Source organism: Taudactylus pleione, unplaced genomic scaffold, assembly GCF_031769625.1.
Source record: "Taudactylus pleione unplaced genomic scaffold, aTauple2 ptg000407l, whole genome shotgun sequence".
In the NCBI taxonomy this organism is placed as follows: Eukaryota; Metazoa; Chordata; class Amphibia; order Anura; family Myobatrachidae; genus Taudactylus; species Taudactylus pleione.
In genome coordinates, this window is record NW_028284809.1 from 300,581 (window position 1) to 317,602 (window position 17,022).

General features: G+C 47.2%; 1 protein-coding gene across 1 annotated transcript; it reads left to right on the forward strand.

The window, feature by feature from the left end:
• The first annotated feature begins 1,398 nt into the window (after positions 1 to 1,398).
• CLN3 (CLN3 lysosomal/endosomal transmembrane protein, battenin) lies at positions 1,399 to 15,380 on the forward strand. Its single transcript, XM_088446827.1, has 15 exons — positions 1,399 to 1,511; positions 3,062 to 3,140; positions 3,358 to 3,448; positions 4,589 to 4,639; positions 8,923 to 9,002; positions 9,092 to 9,177; positions 10,485 to 10,557; positions 10,727 to 10,870; positions 11,539 to 11,639; positions 11,717 to 11,763; positions 13,665 to 13,733; positions 13,813 to 13,868; positions 14,241 to 14,334; positions 14,425 to 14,571; positions 14,928 to 15,380. Exons 1-15 carry the CDS (start codon positions 1,460 to 1,462, stop codon positions 15,045 to 15,047), a joined length of 1,290 nt encoding a protein of 429 aa, XP_088302953.1. The 5' UTR covers positions 1,399 to 1,459; the 3' UTR covers positions 15,048 to 15,380.
• Positions 15,381 to 17,022: the final 1,642 nt, after the last annotated feature.

A 17,022-nucleotide genomic window follows, 5' to 3' on the forward strand; every position in this document is an offset into this window, starting at 1 on the left:
TGAGATATCGAGGAGCGAGTGCATTTCGTGAGCGGGAGAGGTAGTTTCAGATTAGGGGATTAGGTGCAGAGAGCTATAGGGTTAATTGTTGTTTGCTAGGTAGCCAATCAGAGCCTTTCAAGAGGGCATGTTTATGGGTTAGAAGGGTGGATTTTATGGTGTGCCAGGGTGGGTGGACTCAGACTGTGGGCCGTATTCAATTAGTTTTGCACCCGCGATACTTTTTCGCATGCCGGACTTTTCGCTTACATCGCGTATTTTAGCTGTGGAAACTTATCGTGCGCACCCCCGCTATTCAATTCCAAAACACGCGAAATAACAAACCGGTGAATGCAAACCAGACGAAAAGTGCTGTCAGATTTGACACCCCCTGACACCCCCTAATAGATGCACTAACATTGGGGATCAATGTACAAGTCACCGAATAGCCCTAATAAAGCTATTTGGGGTACTTAAGGTGTGGCAATTTCTTCTAATTAGCACCTATGCACTAGTGGTGAAGAATAGCATTAAGCTGATTCTTTATGAAAAAATAAGTAGTCCTGTCACATTTGGGGTACATGAAAATGGGTGCAAGCATGGTTTTAAGTCGCTAAAGTAAAGTTTATAAAATCCTAAAAAACGCACCTCTAGCAAACACCTGCAATCAAAAAAAGCCCCCACCCATACTTGCAGACCCCCCAAAAGTCTATTTTGCTACTTTAAAAGTTTGTACCCCCACTTTGCATTTTTTTTCGACCCCATTTTCAAAGTGCTTTTTTTGGGGTGTTCCTCACTTTTTGGGGGGCTTTTTTTTTACGCAGTTATCCTTTGGGGGGCTGTTCCAAGGGTGCAGAGTGGTTTACCCACCTTTGCACCCCGAAATAGCGATTTTGCGCTTTTTTTTTTTTTCATAAGCGAATCTTTTTCACCTATTATATTGCATCGCGTCTTTGCATAAGTGAAAAACCAGATGCAATTGAATACGGCGATACTTTTGCGACAGACGAAAAGTCGCCATCGCCCATACTTTTTCGTGGATTCTGACTTTTCGCCACTAATTGAATACGGCCCTGTGTCGTTCAGTCCCGTGGATTGGAGCGACACATCGTACACATTGTCTGACGTGTACCCATGATTGCGTGCTCCCATCCGCCGACATCGGAGTCGTCACATCTACTGATTTGCTGTGGGTTATGCGGCCGCTGTAGGAAATGGAGGGACCGCGGAAGATATCGGAGATACCTGTATCTGCTGCGGCCCCTCCCTCATACATTTCGGGGAATGTACATGCAGCAAATGTTTAATGATAAATATTCCCCCAGGGCTTGATACCTCCATCCCTGGGAAATTACTGTGTGACTGTGGCTTTAAGGCTTCCTGCCCATAGTAACAGTAACCATGTAGGGGGCGTGGCTGCAGACCAGGAAGTGCTGGGACCAGGAAGCAGGATCCTTCCAGGAGCCGGAGAGCATCAGACATGGAGGGGAGAAGGGTGACTACTGCCGGCAGCTCTGACTCTGACTGGGAAGGTGAGAGGGGGCACCGGTACTGGCCAGTGGCTCTCCAGCTGTGGTGCACTGCATAACCCAGCCAGCCATGCTGCTGGAGAACTACAGGTCCCAGCATATACACTGACAGCGATACATTGATTGGGAACTACAAGTCCCAGATTGCACAGTAACCGTAGGCTGCTGGGGCCCAGCATGCATTGCCAAATATAAGCTGCTGGAGAACTACAGGTCTCAGCCATAGTCTGCAGTGGAACTACATGTCCCGGTATGCCCTAAAAGCCGTAAATTGATGGGGAATTAAAGGAGCCAAAATGCAGTGCCAACCACAGGCTGCTAGGGAACTACAGGTGCCAGCATGCATTGCCAACTATAAGCTGCTGGAGAACTACAGGTCCCAGCATGTACTGCCATAGTCAGCTGTAGAACTACAGGTCCCAGCATGTACTGCCAACCATAGGCTGATGGGAAGCTACAGCCTACCATCCAACATGACCTGTTTCATTAGGTACAAAAAACTCTGCTCCTGGTCTTCCCAACTAATGTATGATTGCAGTCACCTGTGTTGAGCTAGGTAATTGATAAGACAGGTGTTTCAGCACAGGTGTCTGCAATCATAAATGAAGAGGGAAGTCCAGGAGCAGAGCATTTTGTACCTAATGAAATGGGTCATGTTGGAGGGTCTGCTACAGGTCACGGCATTCACTGTTAACTGTATGCTACTAGAGGACTACAGGGCACAGCATGCACTGCCAGCCATAGCTGCTGGAGAACTACAGGGCACAGCATGCACTGCCAGCCATAGCTGCTGGAGAACTACAGGGCACAGCATGCACTGCCAGCCATAGCTGCTGGAGAACTACAGAGCACAGCATGCACTGCCAGCCATAGCTGTTGGAGAACTACAGGGCACAGCATGCACTGCCAGCCATAGCTGCTGGAGAACTACAGGGCACAGCATGCACTGCCAGCCATAGCTGCTGGAGAACTACAGGGCACAGCATCCACTGCCAGCCATAGCTGCTGGAGAACTACAGATCCCAGATGCACTGCCGTCCATAGGCTTTTGTGGAACTACAATACCCAGAATATTGTGTTGGTGATATGCTAAAGTGGGACAAGTCCCAACATGACCTTTTGCTATTGTAAATGTAAAAGCCACAGTCAGCCACAGGCCGTTGTGGGACTACCTTCCAAGCAAAGGCTATAGTAGAACTACAAATCCCAGAATGCATTCACAACCATTGTGGAACTACTGTGTGGGATTTCTTTGCCAGCTACAGACTATTTTGGAACTTCAGGTGCCAGATTTTGTTGCCAACTACAAGACCTAACATGTCCTGCCAGCAGTATTCTGTCGTTGGCCTTCAAGGACATGCTGGGATTTGTAGTTCCACAGCAGGCCACACTTCAGATTTGTAGTTCCACAGCAGGCCACACTACAGAGAATAATAAAACCGCACCTGCTACATGGCCTCTTGTGAGGTGTTCGGTCCGCCCAAAGAGGTTCTGCAGCTGCCGAAGCGCTTATTGCTTATTTCACCACTAATCTGTGCTGTCCTGTGTTACAGAGGGGAGCGGAGATGGCCCGTCAGCCCCCCCACCCCTGGCACAGGACCGCTCCCACTGGAGGAACCTGTCAGCTTTTTGGTAAGTACTCCAGACTGTCTCACAGCTGCCTCTTACTGTCTCTCTCATTACACACAGCAGCTGTCACATTGCAATTTAAAACATCAATGATCCATTACATAACTGATGGTACTATATAAATAATAATTATATTTAGACTTTTAATGAGAACACAAGTAGGGCTGTCTCTTTCTTGCTGAGTCTCACATCACCGTCCTGTTTTTTCCCCGTCTCTCAGGTTACTGGGACTGTGCAATAACTTTGCCTACGTGGTGATGCTGAGCGCGGCACACGACATTCTGCGCACGGAGACCAATCAGACCTCAACTGTGAGTGTTCCTCCAAGTGACCTCTGTAATTACCGGTACTCGGTAGCAGGCACGGACACTGAGGGGTCAGCTCGGACTAATACAACGTATTCAGTATTCAGATTTATAATAGGACCTGTCACCTCCACACCCTAGAAATAATTCTGAATCATACTGACGCGTTCCGCCAAATTCTCTGACTTTACACTAGTGCTCCCATAGTCCATCTAGCGCACTCCCAGGTGACTGTCTGCTAATAGTAGTCTGTGGCTATAAATGAACCCATACTGATAGCAGAAACCTTAGGGTTAGTCTACCTGTCACCCACTAAAGTATAGTAAAGTCATCTGTACTGGCTCAGACTAGGACACAGAGCTATTGGGAATAAACAGTAGCCCAGTGATCTTTATCACAATCATTCCAGTGCTCCTGACTTGGAGCATTAGGACCTCATTCAGACCCACTCGCAAGCGGATCGATGGCGAGGGCCTGCGCACATCCAGTGCTCGCACTGTGCGTGCGCAAGCCCCGGAGCGAGTGACAAATGCACTCGCTCCGGGGCTCGCTACAAAAGGGGCGGCTGTCGATGTTGATAGACAGCTCGATCCGTTTTGTAGGCGGAGTGGATGAATGAATGAACGCCTGCCGTTTGTAGGCGGCCCTACTGACATCACCAGTGATGTCAGTAGAGAGCTCCCTGGGGCTTGTGGTAGCCGAGACCCTACCGCAATGGTCTCGTCGCAAGCCCCGATCACCTAGTCACTCGCTACAGCTGTTGGTGGTAACCCCATAGCTTAGCAAGCGGCCAGGAGGTCGCCTTTCAAAAGAAAAGCGGCCGCCCTCATACAGAGCGAGCGCTCGCTTTTTGCGAGCGGCTCTGAATGAAGTCCTGAGTGCTGTATATGAGGGCAGAGGGGGTCACTGTGTTATCTACCTGGAATATAGCAAAAAAGCAAATGCTGCCTCTTTATACTGAGAACACAAGTGAAACCTCTTTTATTTATCAACCAACCACTAAATTGCTCCAACTGTATGTAACTCAGACTGTTTATAGCTAAGCTGATTTCAGGACACAAATGCCTATTCTTTATTCAGCATTACTTGATTTATATTTGCATAATATTCAGATTTTATTGTGTTTTTTTCTTTGTTTTCTCCCAGCACAATGTTACAAACTCCAGCAAATACGACTGCAACCAGATCTCCACCGCTGTACGTAATACCGTTCTTTTCACCATTGCAGACCTCAAGCGAAGAAATCCTTTACATTCTGCCGCCTTTCCTTGTGGACAGTCAGTTTGATTGCTTTCTTGATGGAACAAAGGAAATGTATTAATGAGTTGGAATGTACAGAAGCCTTCTGAGGCACAAAGAGCGAAATATTCCTTATGTGACAGTTACACAAAGAACCAGGATGTGTCGTGACACAAAAAAGGTTCTTACAGTGATCAGCTGGTAGATGGTACATAAAATACACTGTAGTAATAGCGGCTGGCGGGATAGTACATAAAATACACTGTAGTAATAGCGGCTGGCGGGATAGTACATAAAATACACTGTAGTAATAGTGGCTGGCGGGATAGTACATAAAATACACTGTAGTAATAGCGGCTGGCGGGATAGTACATAAAATACACTGTAGTAAGAGTGGCTGGCGGGATAGTACATAAAATACACTGTAGTAAGAGTGGCTGGCGGGATAGTACATAAAATACACTGTAGTAATAGCGGCTGGCGGGATAGTACATAAAATACACTGTAGTAATAGCGGCTGGCGGGATAGTACATAAAATACACTGTAGTAATAGCGGCTGGCGGGATAGTACATAAAATACACTGTAGTAATAGCGGCTGGCGGGATAGTACATAAAATACACTGTAGTAATAGCGGCTGGCGGGATAGTACATAAAATACACTGTAGTAATAGCGGCTGGCGGGATAGTACATAAAATACACTGTAGTAATAGCGGCTGGCGGGATAGTACATAAAATACACTGTAGTAATAGTGGCTGGCGGGATAGTACATAAAATACACTGTAGTAATAGCGGCTGGCGGGATAGTACATAAAATACACTGTAGTAATAGCGGCTGGCGGGATAGTCCATAAAATACACTGTAGTAAGAGCGGCTGGCGGGATAGTCCATAAAATACACTGTAGTAATAGCGGCTGGCGGGATAGTCCATAAAATACACTGTAGTAATAGCGGCTGGCGGGATAGTACATAAAATACACTGTAGTAAGAGCGGCTGGCGGGATAGTACATAAAATACACTGTAGTAAGAGCGGCTGGCGGGATAGTACATAAAATACACTGTAGTAAGAGCGGCTGGCGGGATAGTACATAAAATACACTGTAGTAAGAGCGGCTGGCGGGATAGTACATAAAATACACTGTAGTAAGAGCGGCTGGCGGGATAGTACATAAAATACACTGTAGTAAGAGTGGCTGGCGGGATAGTACATAAAATACACTGTAGTAAGAGTGGCTGGCGGGATAGTACATAAAATACACTGTAGTAAGAGTGGCTGGCGGGATAGTACATAAAATACACTGTAGTAAGAGCGGCTGGCGGGATAGTACATAACATACACTGTAGTAAGAGCGGCTGGCGGGATAGTACATAACATACACTGTAGTAAGAGTGGCTGGCGGGATAGTACATAAAATACACTGTAGTAAGAGTGGCTGGCGGGATAGTACATAAAATACACTGTAGTAATAGCGGCTGGCGGGATAGTACATAACATACACTGTAGTAAGAGCGGCTGGCGGGATAGTACATAACATACACTGTAGTAAGAGTGGCTGGCGGGATAGTACATAAAATACACTGTAGTAAGAGTGGCTGGCGGGATAGTACATAAAATACACTGTAGTAATAGCGGCTGGCGGGATAGTACATAAAATACACTGTAGTAATAGCGGCTGGCGGGATAGTACGTAAAATACACTGTAGTAATAGCGGCTGGCGGGATAGTAATAAAATACACTGTAGTAATAGCGGCTGGCGGGATAGTACATAACATACACTGTAGTAATAGTGGCTGGCGGGATAGTACATAAAATACACTGTAGTAAGAGTGGCTGGCGGGATAGTACATAACATACACTGTAGTAAGAGCGGCTGGCGGGATAGTACATAACATACACTGTAGTAAGAGCGGCTGGCGGGATAGTACATAACATACACTGTAGTAAGAGCGGCTGGCGGGATAGTACATAAAATACACTGTAGTAAGAGTGGCTGGCGGGATAGTACATAAAATACACTGTAGTAATAGCGGCTGGCGGGATAGTACATAACATACACTGTAGTAAGAGCGGCTGGCGGGATAGTACATAACATACACTGTAGTAAGAGTGGCTGGCGGGATAGTACATAAAATACACTGTAGTAAGAGTGGCTGGCGGGATAGTACATAAAATACACTGTAGTAAGAGCGGCTGGCGGGATAGTACATAAAATACACTGTAGTAATAGCGGCTGGCGGGATAGCACATAAAATACACTGTAGTAATAGCGGCTGGCGGGATAGCACATAAAATTCACTGTAGTAATAGCGGCTGGTGGGATAGTACGTAAAATACACTGTAGTAAGAGTGGCTGGCGGGATAGTACGTAAAATACACTGTAGTAATAGTGGCTGGCGGGATAGTACATAAAATACACTGTAGTAATAGTGTCTCACGTGTTGGGTCACTAGACACAATGTGGAATAACCTCGGACACATTATAAACATCTGTTGTCTCTCAGCGCTCTCTCTCTCTCTAGGTATAATATGTTGTCTCTCAGCGCTCTCTCTCTCTCTAGGTATAATATGTTGTCTCTCAGCGCTCTCTCTGTTTCTGGGTATAATATGTTGTCTCTCAGCGCTCTCTCTGTTTCTGGGTATAATATGTTGTCTCTCAGCGCTCTCTCTGTTTCTGGGTATACTATGTTGTCTCTCAGCGCTCTCTCTGTTTCTGGGTATACTATGTTGTCTCTCAGCGCTCTCTCTGTTTCTGGGTAGAATATGTTGTCTCTCAGCGCTCTCTCTGTTTCTGGGTAGAATATGTTGTCTCTCAGCGCTCTCTCTGGCCCTCATTCAGAGTCAATCGCAATAAGCGATCGCTCACTCTGAATGAGGATGGGCACTTCTTGTTTTGAAGTGCTGCCTCCAGGTCGCAAGCTAAGCTGTTACCACCCACAGCTTAGCTTGCGATCTGGGTGATGGTCGCGATGGTCATCACCATCGCGACCATCGGGGCTTACGACCAGACCCTAAGGTTGGGTCTGGGCACTCGTAAGCCCCAGGGAACTTCCTGCTCTGTTTGAGCAGGAGGTTCCCCACTGACATCATCAATGATATCAGTGGGGCCGTCCCCAAATGGCAAGCGTTCCGAATGGAATGCCTCCGTTTGGCCGGGCGCGCCCCTGGCCCGCCCAGCAAACGGGGCGAGCTGTCGCTCAACATCGACAGCTCGCCTCGTCTGCTACGAGACCCCTAGCGACAGAGCGCCCGTCGCTAGCCGGGTCTCGCGCATGCACACGATGGAGCCGGCTCCGTCGTGCGCATGCTCTGTGGGGACCATCGACCCGGTTGCGAGCGCATCGGCGCTTGCGACCGGGTCTGAATGAGACCCTCTGTCTCTAGGTATAATATGTTGTCTCTCAGCGCTCTCTCTGTCTCTAGGTATAATATGTTGTCTCTCGGCGCTCTCTCTGTCTCTAGGTATAATATGTTGTCTCTCGGCGCTCTCTCTGTCTCTAGGTATAATATGTTGTCTCTCAGCGCGCTCTCTCTGTCTCTAGGTATAATGTTGTCTCTCAGCGCTCTCTCTCTGTCTCTAGGTATAATATGTTGTCTCTCAGCGCTCTCTCTCTGTTTCTAGGTATAATATGTTGTCTCTCAGCGCTCTCTCTGTCTCTAGGTATAATATGTTGTCTCTCAGCGCTCTCTCTGTTTCTAGGTATAATATGTTGTCTCTCGGCGCTCTCTCTGTCTCTAGGTATAATATGTTGCCTCTCGGCGCTCTCTCTGTCTCTAGGTATAATATGTTGTCTCTCGGCGCTCTCTCTGTCTCTAGGTATAATATGTTGTCTCTCGGCGCTCTCTCTGTCTCTAGGTATAATATGTTGTCTCTCGGCGCTCTCTCTGTCTCTAGGTATAATATGTTGTCTCTCGGCGCTCTCTCTGTCTCTAGGTATAATATGTTGTCTCTCGGCGCTCTCTCTGTCTCTAGGTATAATATGTTGTCTCTCGGTGCTCTCTCTGTCTCTAGGTATAATATGTTGTCAGCGCTCTCTCTGTCTCTAGGTATAATATGTTGTCAGCGCTCTCTCTGTCTCTAGGTATAATATGTTGTCTCTCAGCGCTCTTTCTGTCTCTAGGTATAATATGTTGTCTCTCGCTCTGTCTCTCTGTGTTATCTCTTGTCTCTCTGTGTCATCTCTTGCCTCTCGCTCTGTCTCTGTGTAATCTCTGGTGTCTCTTGCCCTCTCTTACAGGCGGTCCTTCTGGCTGATATCTTGCCCACGCTGATTATTAAGTTTACAGCTCCATTCTACATCCACCGGATCCCATACAAGTGAGACATCATCCGACCTCACTCTCATTTCCCTATGTCTGTCTCTTCCTTGTTCTCCCAGTCATGGGGTGTCTCTTTTTGTCTTTCAGTTACAAGGTGTCTCTCTGTATACTTACCGCAGTCGCCAGCTTTCTGGTTGTGTCGTTCTCTAAACACATTGCTCTGAGCCTGCTCGGTGAGTGACGTCCAGCCCTGTGTGTACTGTGTAACTGTGTGTGTGTAGCTGCGTGTGGGGTATTGGGACAGATCACTGTGTGTGTAACTGTGTGTGTAGCTGTGTGTGGGGTATTGGGACAGATCACTGTGTGTGTGTGTGTGTGTGTGTACTGTGTAGCTGCGTGTGGGGTATTGGGACAGATCACTGTGTGTGGGTACTGTGTAACTGTGTGTGTGTGCTGTGTAGCTGTGTGTGGGGTATTGGGACAGATCACTGTGTGTGTGTGTACTGTGTAGCTGCGTGTGGGGTATTGGGACAGATCACTGTGTGTGTGTACTGTGTAGCTGCGTGTGGGGTATTGGGACAGATCACTGTGTGTGTGTGTGTGTACTGTGTATACGGTATTGGGACAGATCACTGTGTGTGTGTGTGTACTGTGTATACGGTATTGGGACAGATCACTGTGTGTGTGTGTGTACTGTGTATACGGTATTGGGACAGATCACTGTGTGTGTGTGTGTACTGTGTATACGGTATTGGGACAGATCACTGTGTGTGTGTGTGTGTGTGTGTGTGTGTGTGTACTGTGTATACGGTATTGGGACAGATCACTGTGTGTGTGTGTGTGTGTGTGTGTACTGTGTATACGGTATTGGGACAGATCACTGTGTGTGTGTGTGTGTGTACTGTGTATACGTTATTGGGACAGATCACTGTGTGTGTGTGTGTGTACTGTGTATCCGGTATTGGGACAGATCACTGTGTGTACGGTATTGGGACAGATCACTGTGTGTGTGTGTGTGTGTGTGTGTGTGTGTGTGTGTACTGTGTATACGGTATTGGGACAGATCACTGTGTGTGTGTGTGTGTGTACTGTGTATACGGTATTGGGACAGATCACTGTGTGTGTGTGTGTACTGTGTATACGGTATTGGGACAGATCAGTGTGTGTGTGTGTGTGTGTGTGTACTGTGTATACGGTATTGGGACAGATCACTGTGTGTGTGTGTACTGTGTATCTGGTTTTGGGACAGATCACTGTGTGTGTGTGTGTGTACGGTATTGGGACAGATCACTGTGTGTGTGTGTGTGTGTGTGTGTGTGTACTGTGTATCCGGTTTTGGGACAGATCACTGTGTGTGTGTGTGTATTGTGTATACGATATTGGGACAGATCACTGTGTGTGTGTGTGTACTGTGTATACGGTATTGGGACAGATCACTGTGTGTCTGTACTGTGTGTATTTGTGTGTACTGGGTCATACTGAGTGTATAATACACCGTGGCGTTACATGATGATAACGGTATCTGTGACGTGTCTCCCAGGTGTGGTATTCGCCAGCGTGTCCTCTGGTCTGGGAGAGATCACATTCCTCAGCCTCACTGCTTTCTTCTACAGGTAACACTACACGTCTACAAGTGAAACGGGCTCGGCTTTCCCTCACCTGTTCCCATCATTCCGATATCCTGAGTAATTCACCCCACAACTTTCTTTGTCCCCCCTCTCATTCTTCTGTCCACCACTGATGTAGTCACTAATATTTGCCCTCCTGCCCTCCTCTCTCCAGTGACGTGGTCTCCTACTGGTCCTCTGGAACGGGTGGAGCTGGGATCCTGGGCTCCCTCTCTTACCTGGGCCTGACAGTGGCTGGTCTCTCCCCCCAGAACTCCCTGCTGATCATGCTCCTTATCCCGGCCCTCCTCCTGATAAGGTGAGTGGGCAGGTCGGCGCTGCCACAGATCTGTGAGGGTGAAATATATAGATAGTTATATAGTATGCATAGTATGTATGCTGTTAGTAGGACTTTCCAGGCATGGTTTAATCTGTTCCAGCAGAGCTTACAATCTAATTGAGGTCTCAGAGAGTTTACATTTTGATATGAACTAGAGTTTCCAGCAAATGTATGTGTTTCAGGGCCAGATTAACAATAGTTTGGGTGGGACTGCAGCCCCAGGCCTCCACGTGAATATAGGCCCATCACCATGATAGAATAATGATGACCATAATTATCAGAATTGTATTTAAATTTTTGTGACAAAATGAGGCAACTTTTTTACTTTTACCTATTTATGTAGGCATTGGGGCTGATGGTGTACACGCCCACATGGATCGGGCCACACCCACACAGCACTGATCACACCCACACAGCATTGGCCACACCCACACAGCACTGGTCACACCCACATGGATCTGGCCACACCCACACAGCACCTGCTCTCAAATAGCCCTGCTGTGTTTAATTCTTGGTGCATTTAATTACAGAGCGATTCCGGTATTAATATTATTCATTATACCCATCAGCCCCAGTTGGTGCGCGGATGTATTTTTTGCTTTTCTCCCTCACGTCGCCTTTTCTCCTTGTTCTCACCCCTCTGACAGTTATTTTGTCCTGCTGCTCCCCCCGCCCGCTCTCCCGCGCTGTAAGTTTCAGATGTCGGACCAGCGGCCCCTCTTGCAGGAATTGTCACCTGGAAGAGCAGGTACTGAGACAGAGCGGTGTTCTGGGGCAGTGACTATTGTAGCGCTGACTTATGACCGGCCCATTTTGTTCTTGCAGAGGCCGGCTCCCATCTGACAGGACCCCAGAAGTGGACGATCATTAAGGTCAGACCAGAGAGACGTTTCTGCAGCTTTTCTTGGCTGAATCCTTCATTTGGTAAAATGTCTCCTTGTTTCCATCCTGTCCTCGGAGAATACACCAGCTCCCTGATTTTTGCTGGACTGTCCAGGTTTCCCATGTCCAAATGGGGTGTTGCTGAGCAGAAACCATTTGACCATAAAATGCCGGTGGCCGGTCTGGTCGCACATTCGGGTGAATTGGGTGCACGATGGGTCTCAGTCACTTTCTAACACTGCTCTCTCACCTGCTGCCTGAGGACCCCTCACACCTCGCACTGTTATTTGATTACCATGTAAGGTTACTCTATAATGGCGCATCCAGCCCGTAGCCAAATCATCTCTCAGAGCGATTGGAAATGTTAATGACATGCACTTGTCTATTAGAATGTACTCCTTCTAACATTTTATTTAAAATAATCCTCTATAACACAGGTATAAAGCCGTATTCAATTAGAAGCGAAAAGTCTATTTCGGCAATACTTTTTCACCGATGACGTCATTTTCACAGGTTTTAACGTATCCCCGTATTCAATTGTAGCGTGTTTTCGCCGGCGAGATAACACTATGCAATGTAATAGGCAAAAAAGTTTAGTCTGTGAACACCCGGCGTAGAAAAAGTGCAGAATTGGGGTTTTGGGGTGCAAATTTGCGGCAACCCCCCCTGCACCTTTGGACACCCCCCCCCCCTGACGCTAACTATGTCAAAAAACGCCAAAAAAAACCCCACAAAGGACACCCCAAAAAAGCACTTTGAAAAAGTAGGCGAAAAAAATCAAAGTGGGGGTACAAAATCCAAAACTAGCGAAATAGTCTTTGGGGGGTATTGATTGCAGGTGATTGCTGAAGGTGCGTTTTTGGTTTGGTGCTTATAATGCTTGACTTTAGCCATTTTTAAATATGTTTGCACCCATTTTCATGTACCCCAAATTTGATGGGACTAATTATTTTCCTTCCAAAAAAGTAGCAAATGCTATTCTTCACCACCTGCTGACAGACGCTAAATAGCGCCTACTGAAACCATTTAAAAAACCCAAATACATTTAGCAGGGCTAATCGGGGGTACCCATAGTGATGCCCCATGTCACAGCATCTTTAGGGTGGTGTCAGGATGATTTCCCCAAAAATGATTGGACTTTTCGCCGATTTAGGTTTCGCCGGGTCCTGTTTTCGCACGTTTGCAATTTAATACGGGGATACGCGGGGACGCCGCAATAAGTTTTGGCCGGCAAAACCTCCGATGACGGCGAAAAGTTCGGCAACGGACTTTTCACTCCCCATATTCTGTAACCTCACTATATAGGGAGACAGAATTCACCGTGCAACTTTTGGTAATTTAGAAAAACACAAATTGGACTTACGCTCAGTGTCTGTATAACAAACTGGGGTATTTAGACGGAATGCGGTCCATATCCCGACCGCAGGGACTCCGGCGGTCAGAATGCCGACGCCGGAATCCCACCGTAACACAAGTAGTTTGGGTTACCTACTCAGGTGTCTTGGTTTTTTTTTCTATGCATTTCAGGACATCCCTCCCCCTACTATTTGACCACCCATTGAAGGGGAGAGGAGTCTTCTGAAGCGCCCCCAGTACGTGAACAAGGTTTGCTGGGTATAGTTGTGCCCATATTAGGAGAGAGTCCGCTGTCCTTTCCAATCTGCCAGCAGTGTAATACACAATCCTGTAATGTGACCAAGTTCGTGTGACAACACGGGCCAGGTGACATGATGTCAGTGTTAATAGCGCTACATACGGTATTATGTCTTTTAGGACATGTCATTTTCTTGCCTTCAGCTCTCTCTCCTAATACAGAATTAGTGCTCGGACCAGATCCATTTCCACCTGACACGATCCCCTATTTACACGAGATCTCTCCTCTCACCCACAGTCTCTCCTGAAGTACATGCTTCCCCTGTCCATTGTGTACTTTGCTGAGTACTTCATTAACCAGGGTCTGGTAAGTGGTGGTGATTGTGTGGTACATAATGAGGTAGGAGATGAGTGTTATGTATTAATCTCTCTTCTTTCTCTCTCAGTTTGAGTTGATCTATTTCCCGAACATCAAGATGAGTCACTCGGAGCAGTATCGATGGTATGTCGTCCCCTCCTGCTACACTAATACGATGATGGCCTCACTGGACAGTAGATCGTTAGCGCATAACACAGATGTGCATTGAGTCACCAGTCATTGTTAAATTTACCTTAAGGTTTCTTTATGGTTGAAATATCATCAGTGTGCTTTAACCCATAGAAGCCAATCAGATTTTAGCTTTTATCCATCTAACAAGCAGTAGATTGGTGAAAGCTTGCATCTGATTGGTTGTTATGGGGGTTACAGCAGAGCTGTGCTATGTGAACAGAATAATCCTATTTGGTCTCCACCAATATGGCTCCATCTCTGTCGCTTTGGGACCTGCAACTTCCTCACTCTCCTCCTAATGTTTAATGATTCTCCTGCTCCCAGGTACCAGATGCTCTACCAGGCTGGAGTGTTCGTGTCCCGTTCCTCCGTCCGATGTATCACCATCAGGCACATCTGGGTTCTCTCCTGTCTCCAGGTAAGAAGGTGCCTGATCTCAGACAGTCCCAGCTCTCTCTCTCTCTCTCTCTCTTTTTCCTCTACTGAGGCTGTTTATCTGCTTCCTCAGTGTGGAGTCGCCATCTTCCTCCTTGTCGGGGTCTCCTATCTGTTCCTCCCCAGCCTGACGGTGCCAGGCATTTTCCTGATCATAATATTTGAGGGGCTGCTGGGGGGCGCAGCCTATGTCAACGCATTCAACAACATCGCGGTTGAGGTGAGTCTGTCCAATTGCGCTCTGCTTCATGATGTCTTCTGCAACATGGAGTCCTTACTCTAGTAGCCCACAGGAGTAGCCCATTGGTTAGGGACACTGACGATATGGCGATGAGCTGGAGACACCAATGCGAATCCCATTATCACCTTCCTGTGACCTGTTGATCTGTCTGTAACTCTCATTAGTCAGATTAGAAATATTCCACCTGTTTAATGCCTGGCGCTCAGCTGACTGCGGCCAGATCACGCACCCATCTTTAGGATACGGGGTGGCGGGAGAATTATTTAGCTATATGGAGAAATGTCTTATCCTAAATGGTGGATGCCCCTATTTTACACTATTTGTGTCATCCACAGAGTAAACCGGAAGAGAAGGAGTTTGCTATGGGCGTCGCCTGCGTATCGGACACTCTGGGAATATCCCTCGCTGGAGCCTTCGCTATACCGGTTCACAATTACTTCTGCGGACTATCGTGACGTGGCCCGTCCAGGCTGCTGAGGGTCCACATGCATCCTCTCTTTGGACAAGTGGAGGACGATCAGTTGGGTTATGCTGGGGCAGAGGACCGGTATGCTGCCCACCTACATACTAGAGAGACTCCGAATATAAATGAATATAAGATTCGCGCTAATGAGTAGTACCTCTAGCTGCTGAAGGAATCCCTACCTTCCTCAAATGGTTTAAAATTTATAGTGTGGTGTCCGCGCTCTAGGGTCCTATTTTATCATTATGTGGTGGTGATCTATACTATATGCACCTGATGTATTGTAAATGGTATAGAGACATATGTCGACAAATAAACGAATACTTCGTAATTTGTAGATCGTAAACCATGGTCTTGACTTAAATGTCTAAATATCACAGTCCTGGTGTGAACCACCGATGGGTTACTGTAGGGTGGGTGTTCTTATAACTTCGGTCCTGGTGATAAATGCTGGTATGCTAAAACTCTAGGCAGTATGTTCATCTGTATGCAATATGAAATTATGCTGAATGATGTAAAAGTTCCTGGCATATGATAACGTGGTAAAGTGTGTTCTCCCTTCTCCAAATGGTTTCTGTATCAGGAAACTGCCACTCTACCTTAATAACTGCCACTCTGCCGCAATAATTCACAAAGACAATCTGCAGTATCAGGTGCTGATGGACACTATAGTGCAGAGGGTAAGTATCATATAAGACTTACCCAGGTCTCGACATGATACTGCTGGTCCACCAGAGGCACTCTCTTGTGTGGGTGTGAGGGGCAGGAGACACAGGGTCCAATAATACCTTAACAGAACACTATGTGTATGGAAGGGTTAAAGCATTTATTACTCTGCACTCATGCCTGGCTGCGGCAAATATGGCTGTAAGAGAGAATACAATATAAACGTACAGATCATACATACATATATGGTCTGAGGATAATATATAAAATCTAAAATCATGTTTCTCAGATATGGTAATGCCCCAACGTGTTTCATCCCATGTGGGGATTTTTTCAAGTGTAGGTGAAATGCTGGTCCCAATTTTTGGTTTTAAATACCTTATGAAATGAGTCCATTTGTTCTCCGATTCGTTACTTTCGGTTTTCCGGTGTGTTCGCGCGCTCCGCGTCACCCGCTAGAGCGTGATCTGTCCTTATGATTAATCATTGCCACCTCTGTGGTCTGTGCGCAGACATAATGTGGCTTAAGACAATGTCCATGTATAACGCTGAAGCGTATCTGTTGTCCTATTCTCCACTGTTATATTGGTGGAGATTATGTCCCCACCATGCGGGCGGCCATTTTAGGTGTGATTTTTTTTTGCATTGGATTTAGGCCCTCATTCAGAGCCGTACGCTCTGAGCAGAGCGCACGCTCTGAATGAGGGCCGTCCTCCATAACTATGGAGCGTCCTCCTGGACGCTCGTATAGCTGTGGGTCACCACCCACAGCCTATACGAGCGTGCAGTTTGATGGCCGCGATGGTCGAGACCATCGCGACCATCGAAACTGCGTACAAAAGCCTGTGGTTGAGTTTTTCAACCACAAGGCTCGGAGTGATTTTGGCTCTATCAGAGCCAAAATCACTCCCACTGACATCACTAGTGGTGTCAGTGGGCCGGCTTCTGACGGGAGGCGTTCCCGTGGGAACGCCCCCGTCAGGGAGGCACGCCCACCAAAGGGGGCGTGCTGTCAGTCAACATCGACAGCACGCCCCCTTTGAAGAGACACTACGAGCGAAGGAAAATCCTTCGCTCGTCGCGTCTGGCGCATGCGCACGACGGAGCTCCCTCCGTCGTGCGCATGCTCAGTGCAGAACATCGACCCACTTGCGAGCGGACAGCCGCTCGCGAGTGGGTCTGAATCAGGCCCTTAGTGTAAACTTTTCTGGACCTCTGTTGTGCTCTATTCGTTCGTTATTAACTGGGAAAGTCCTTACATAATATCAGCCTTGGTAATGAACATAGTAAAATATGTAACC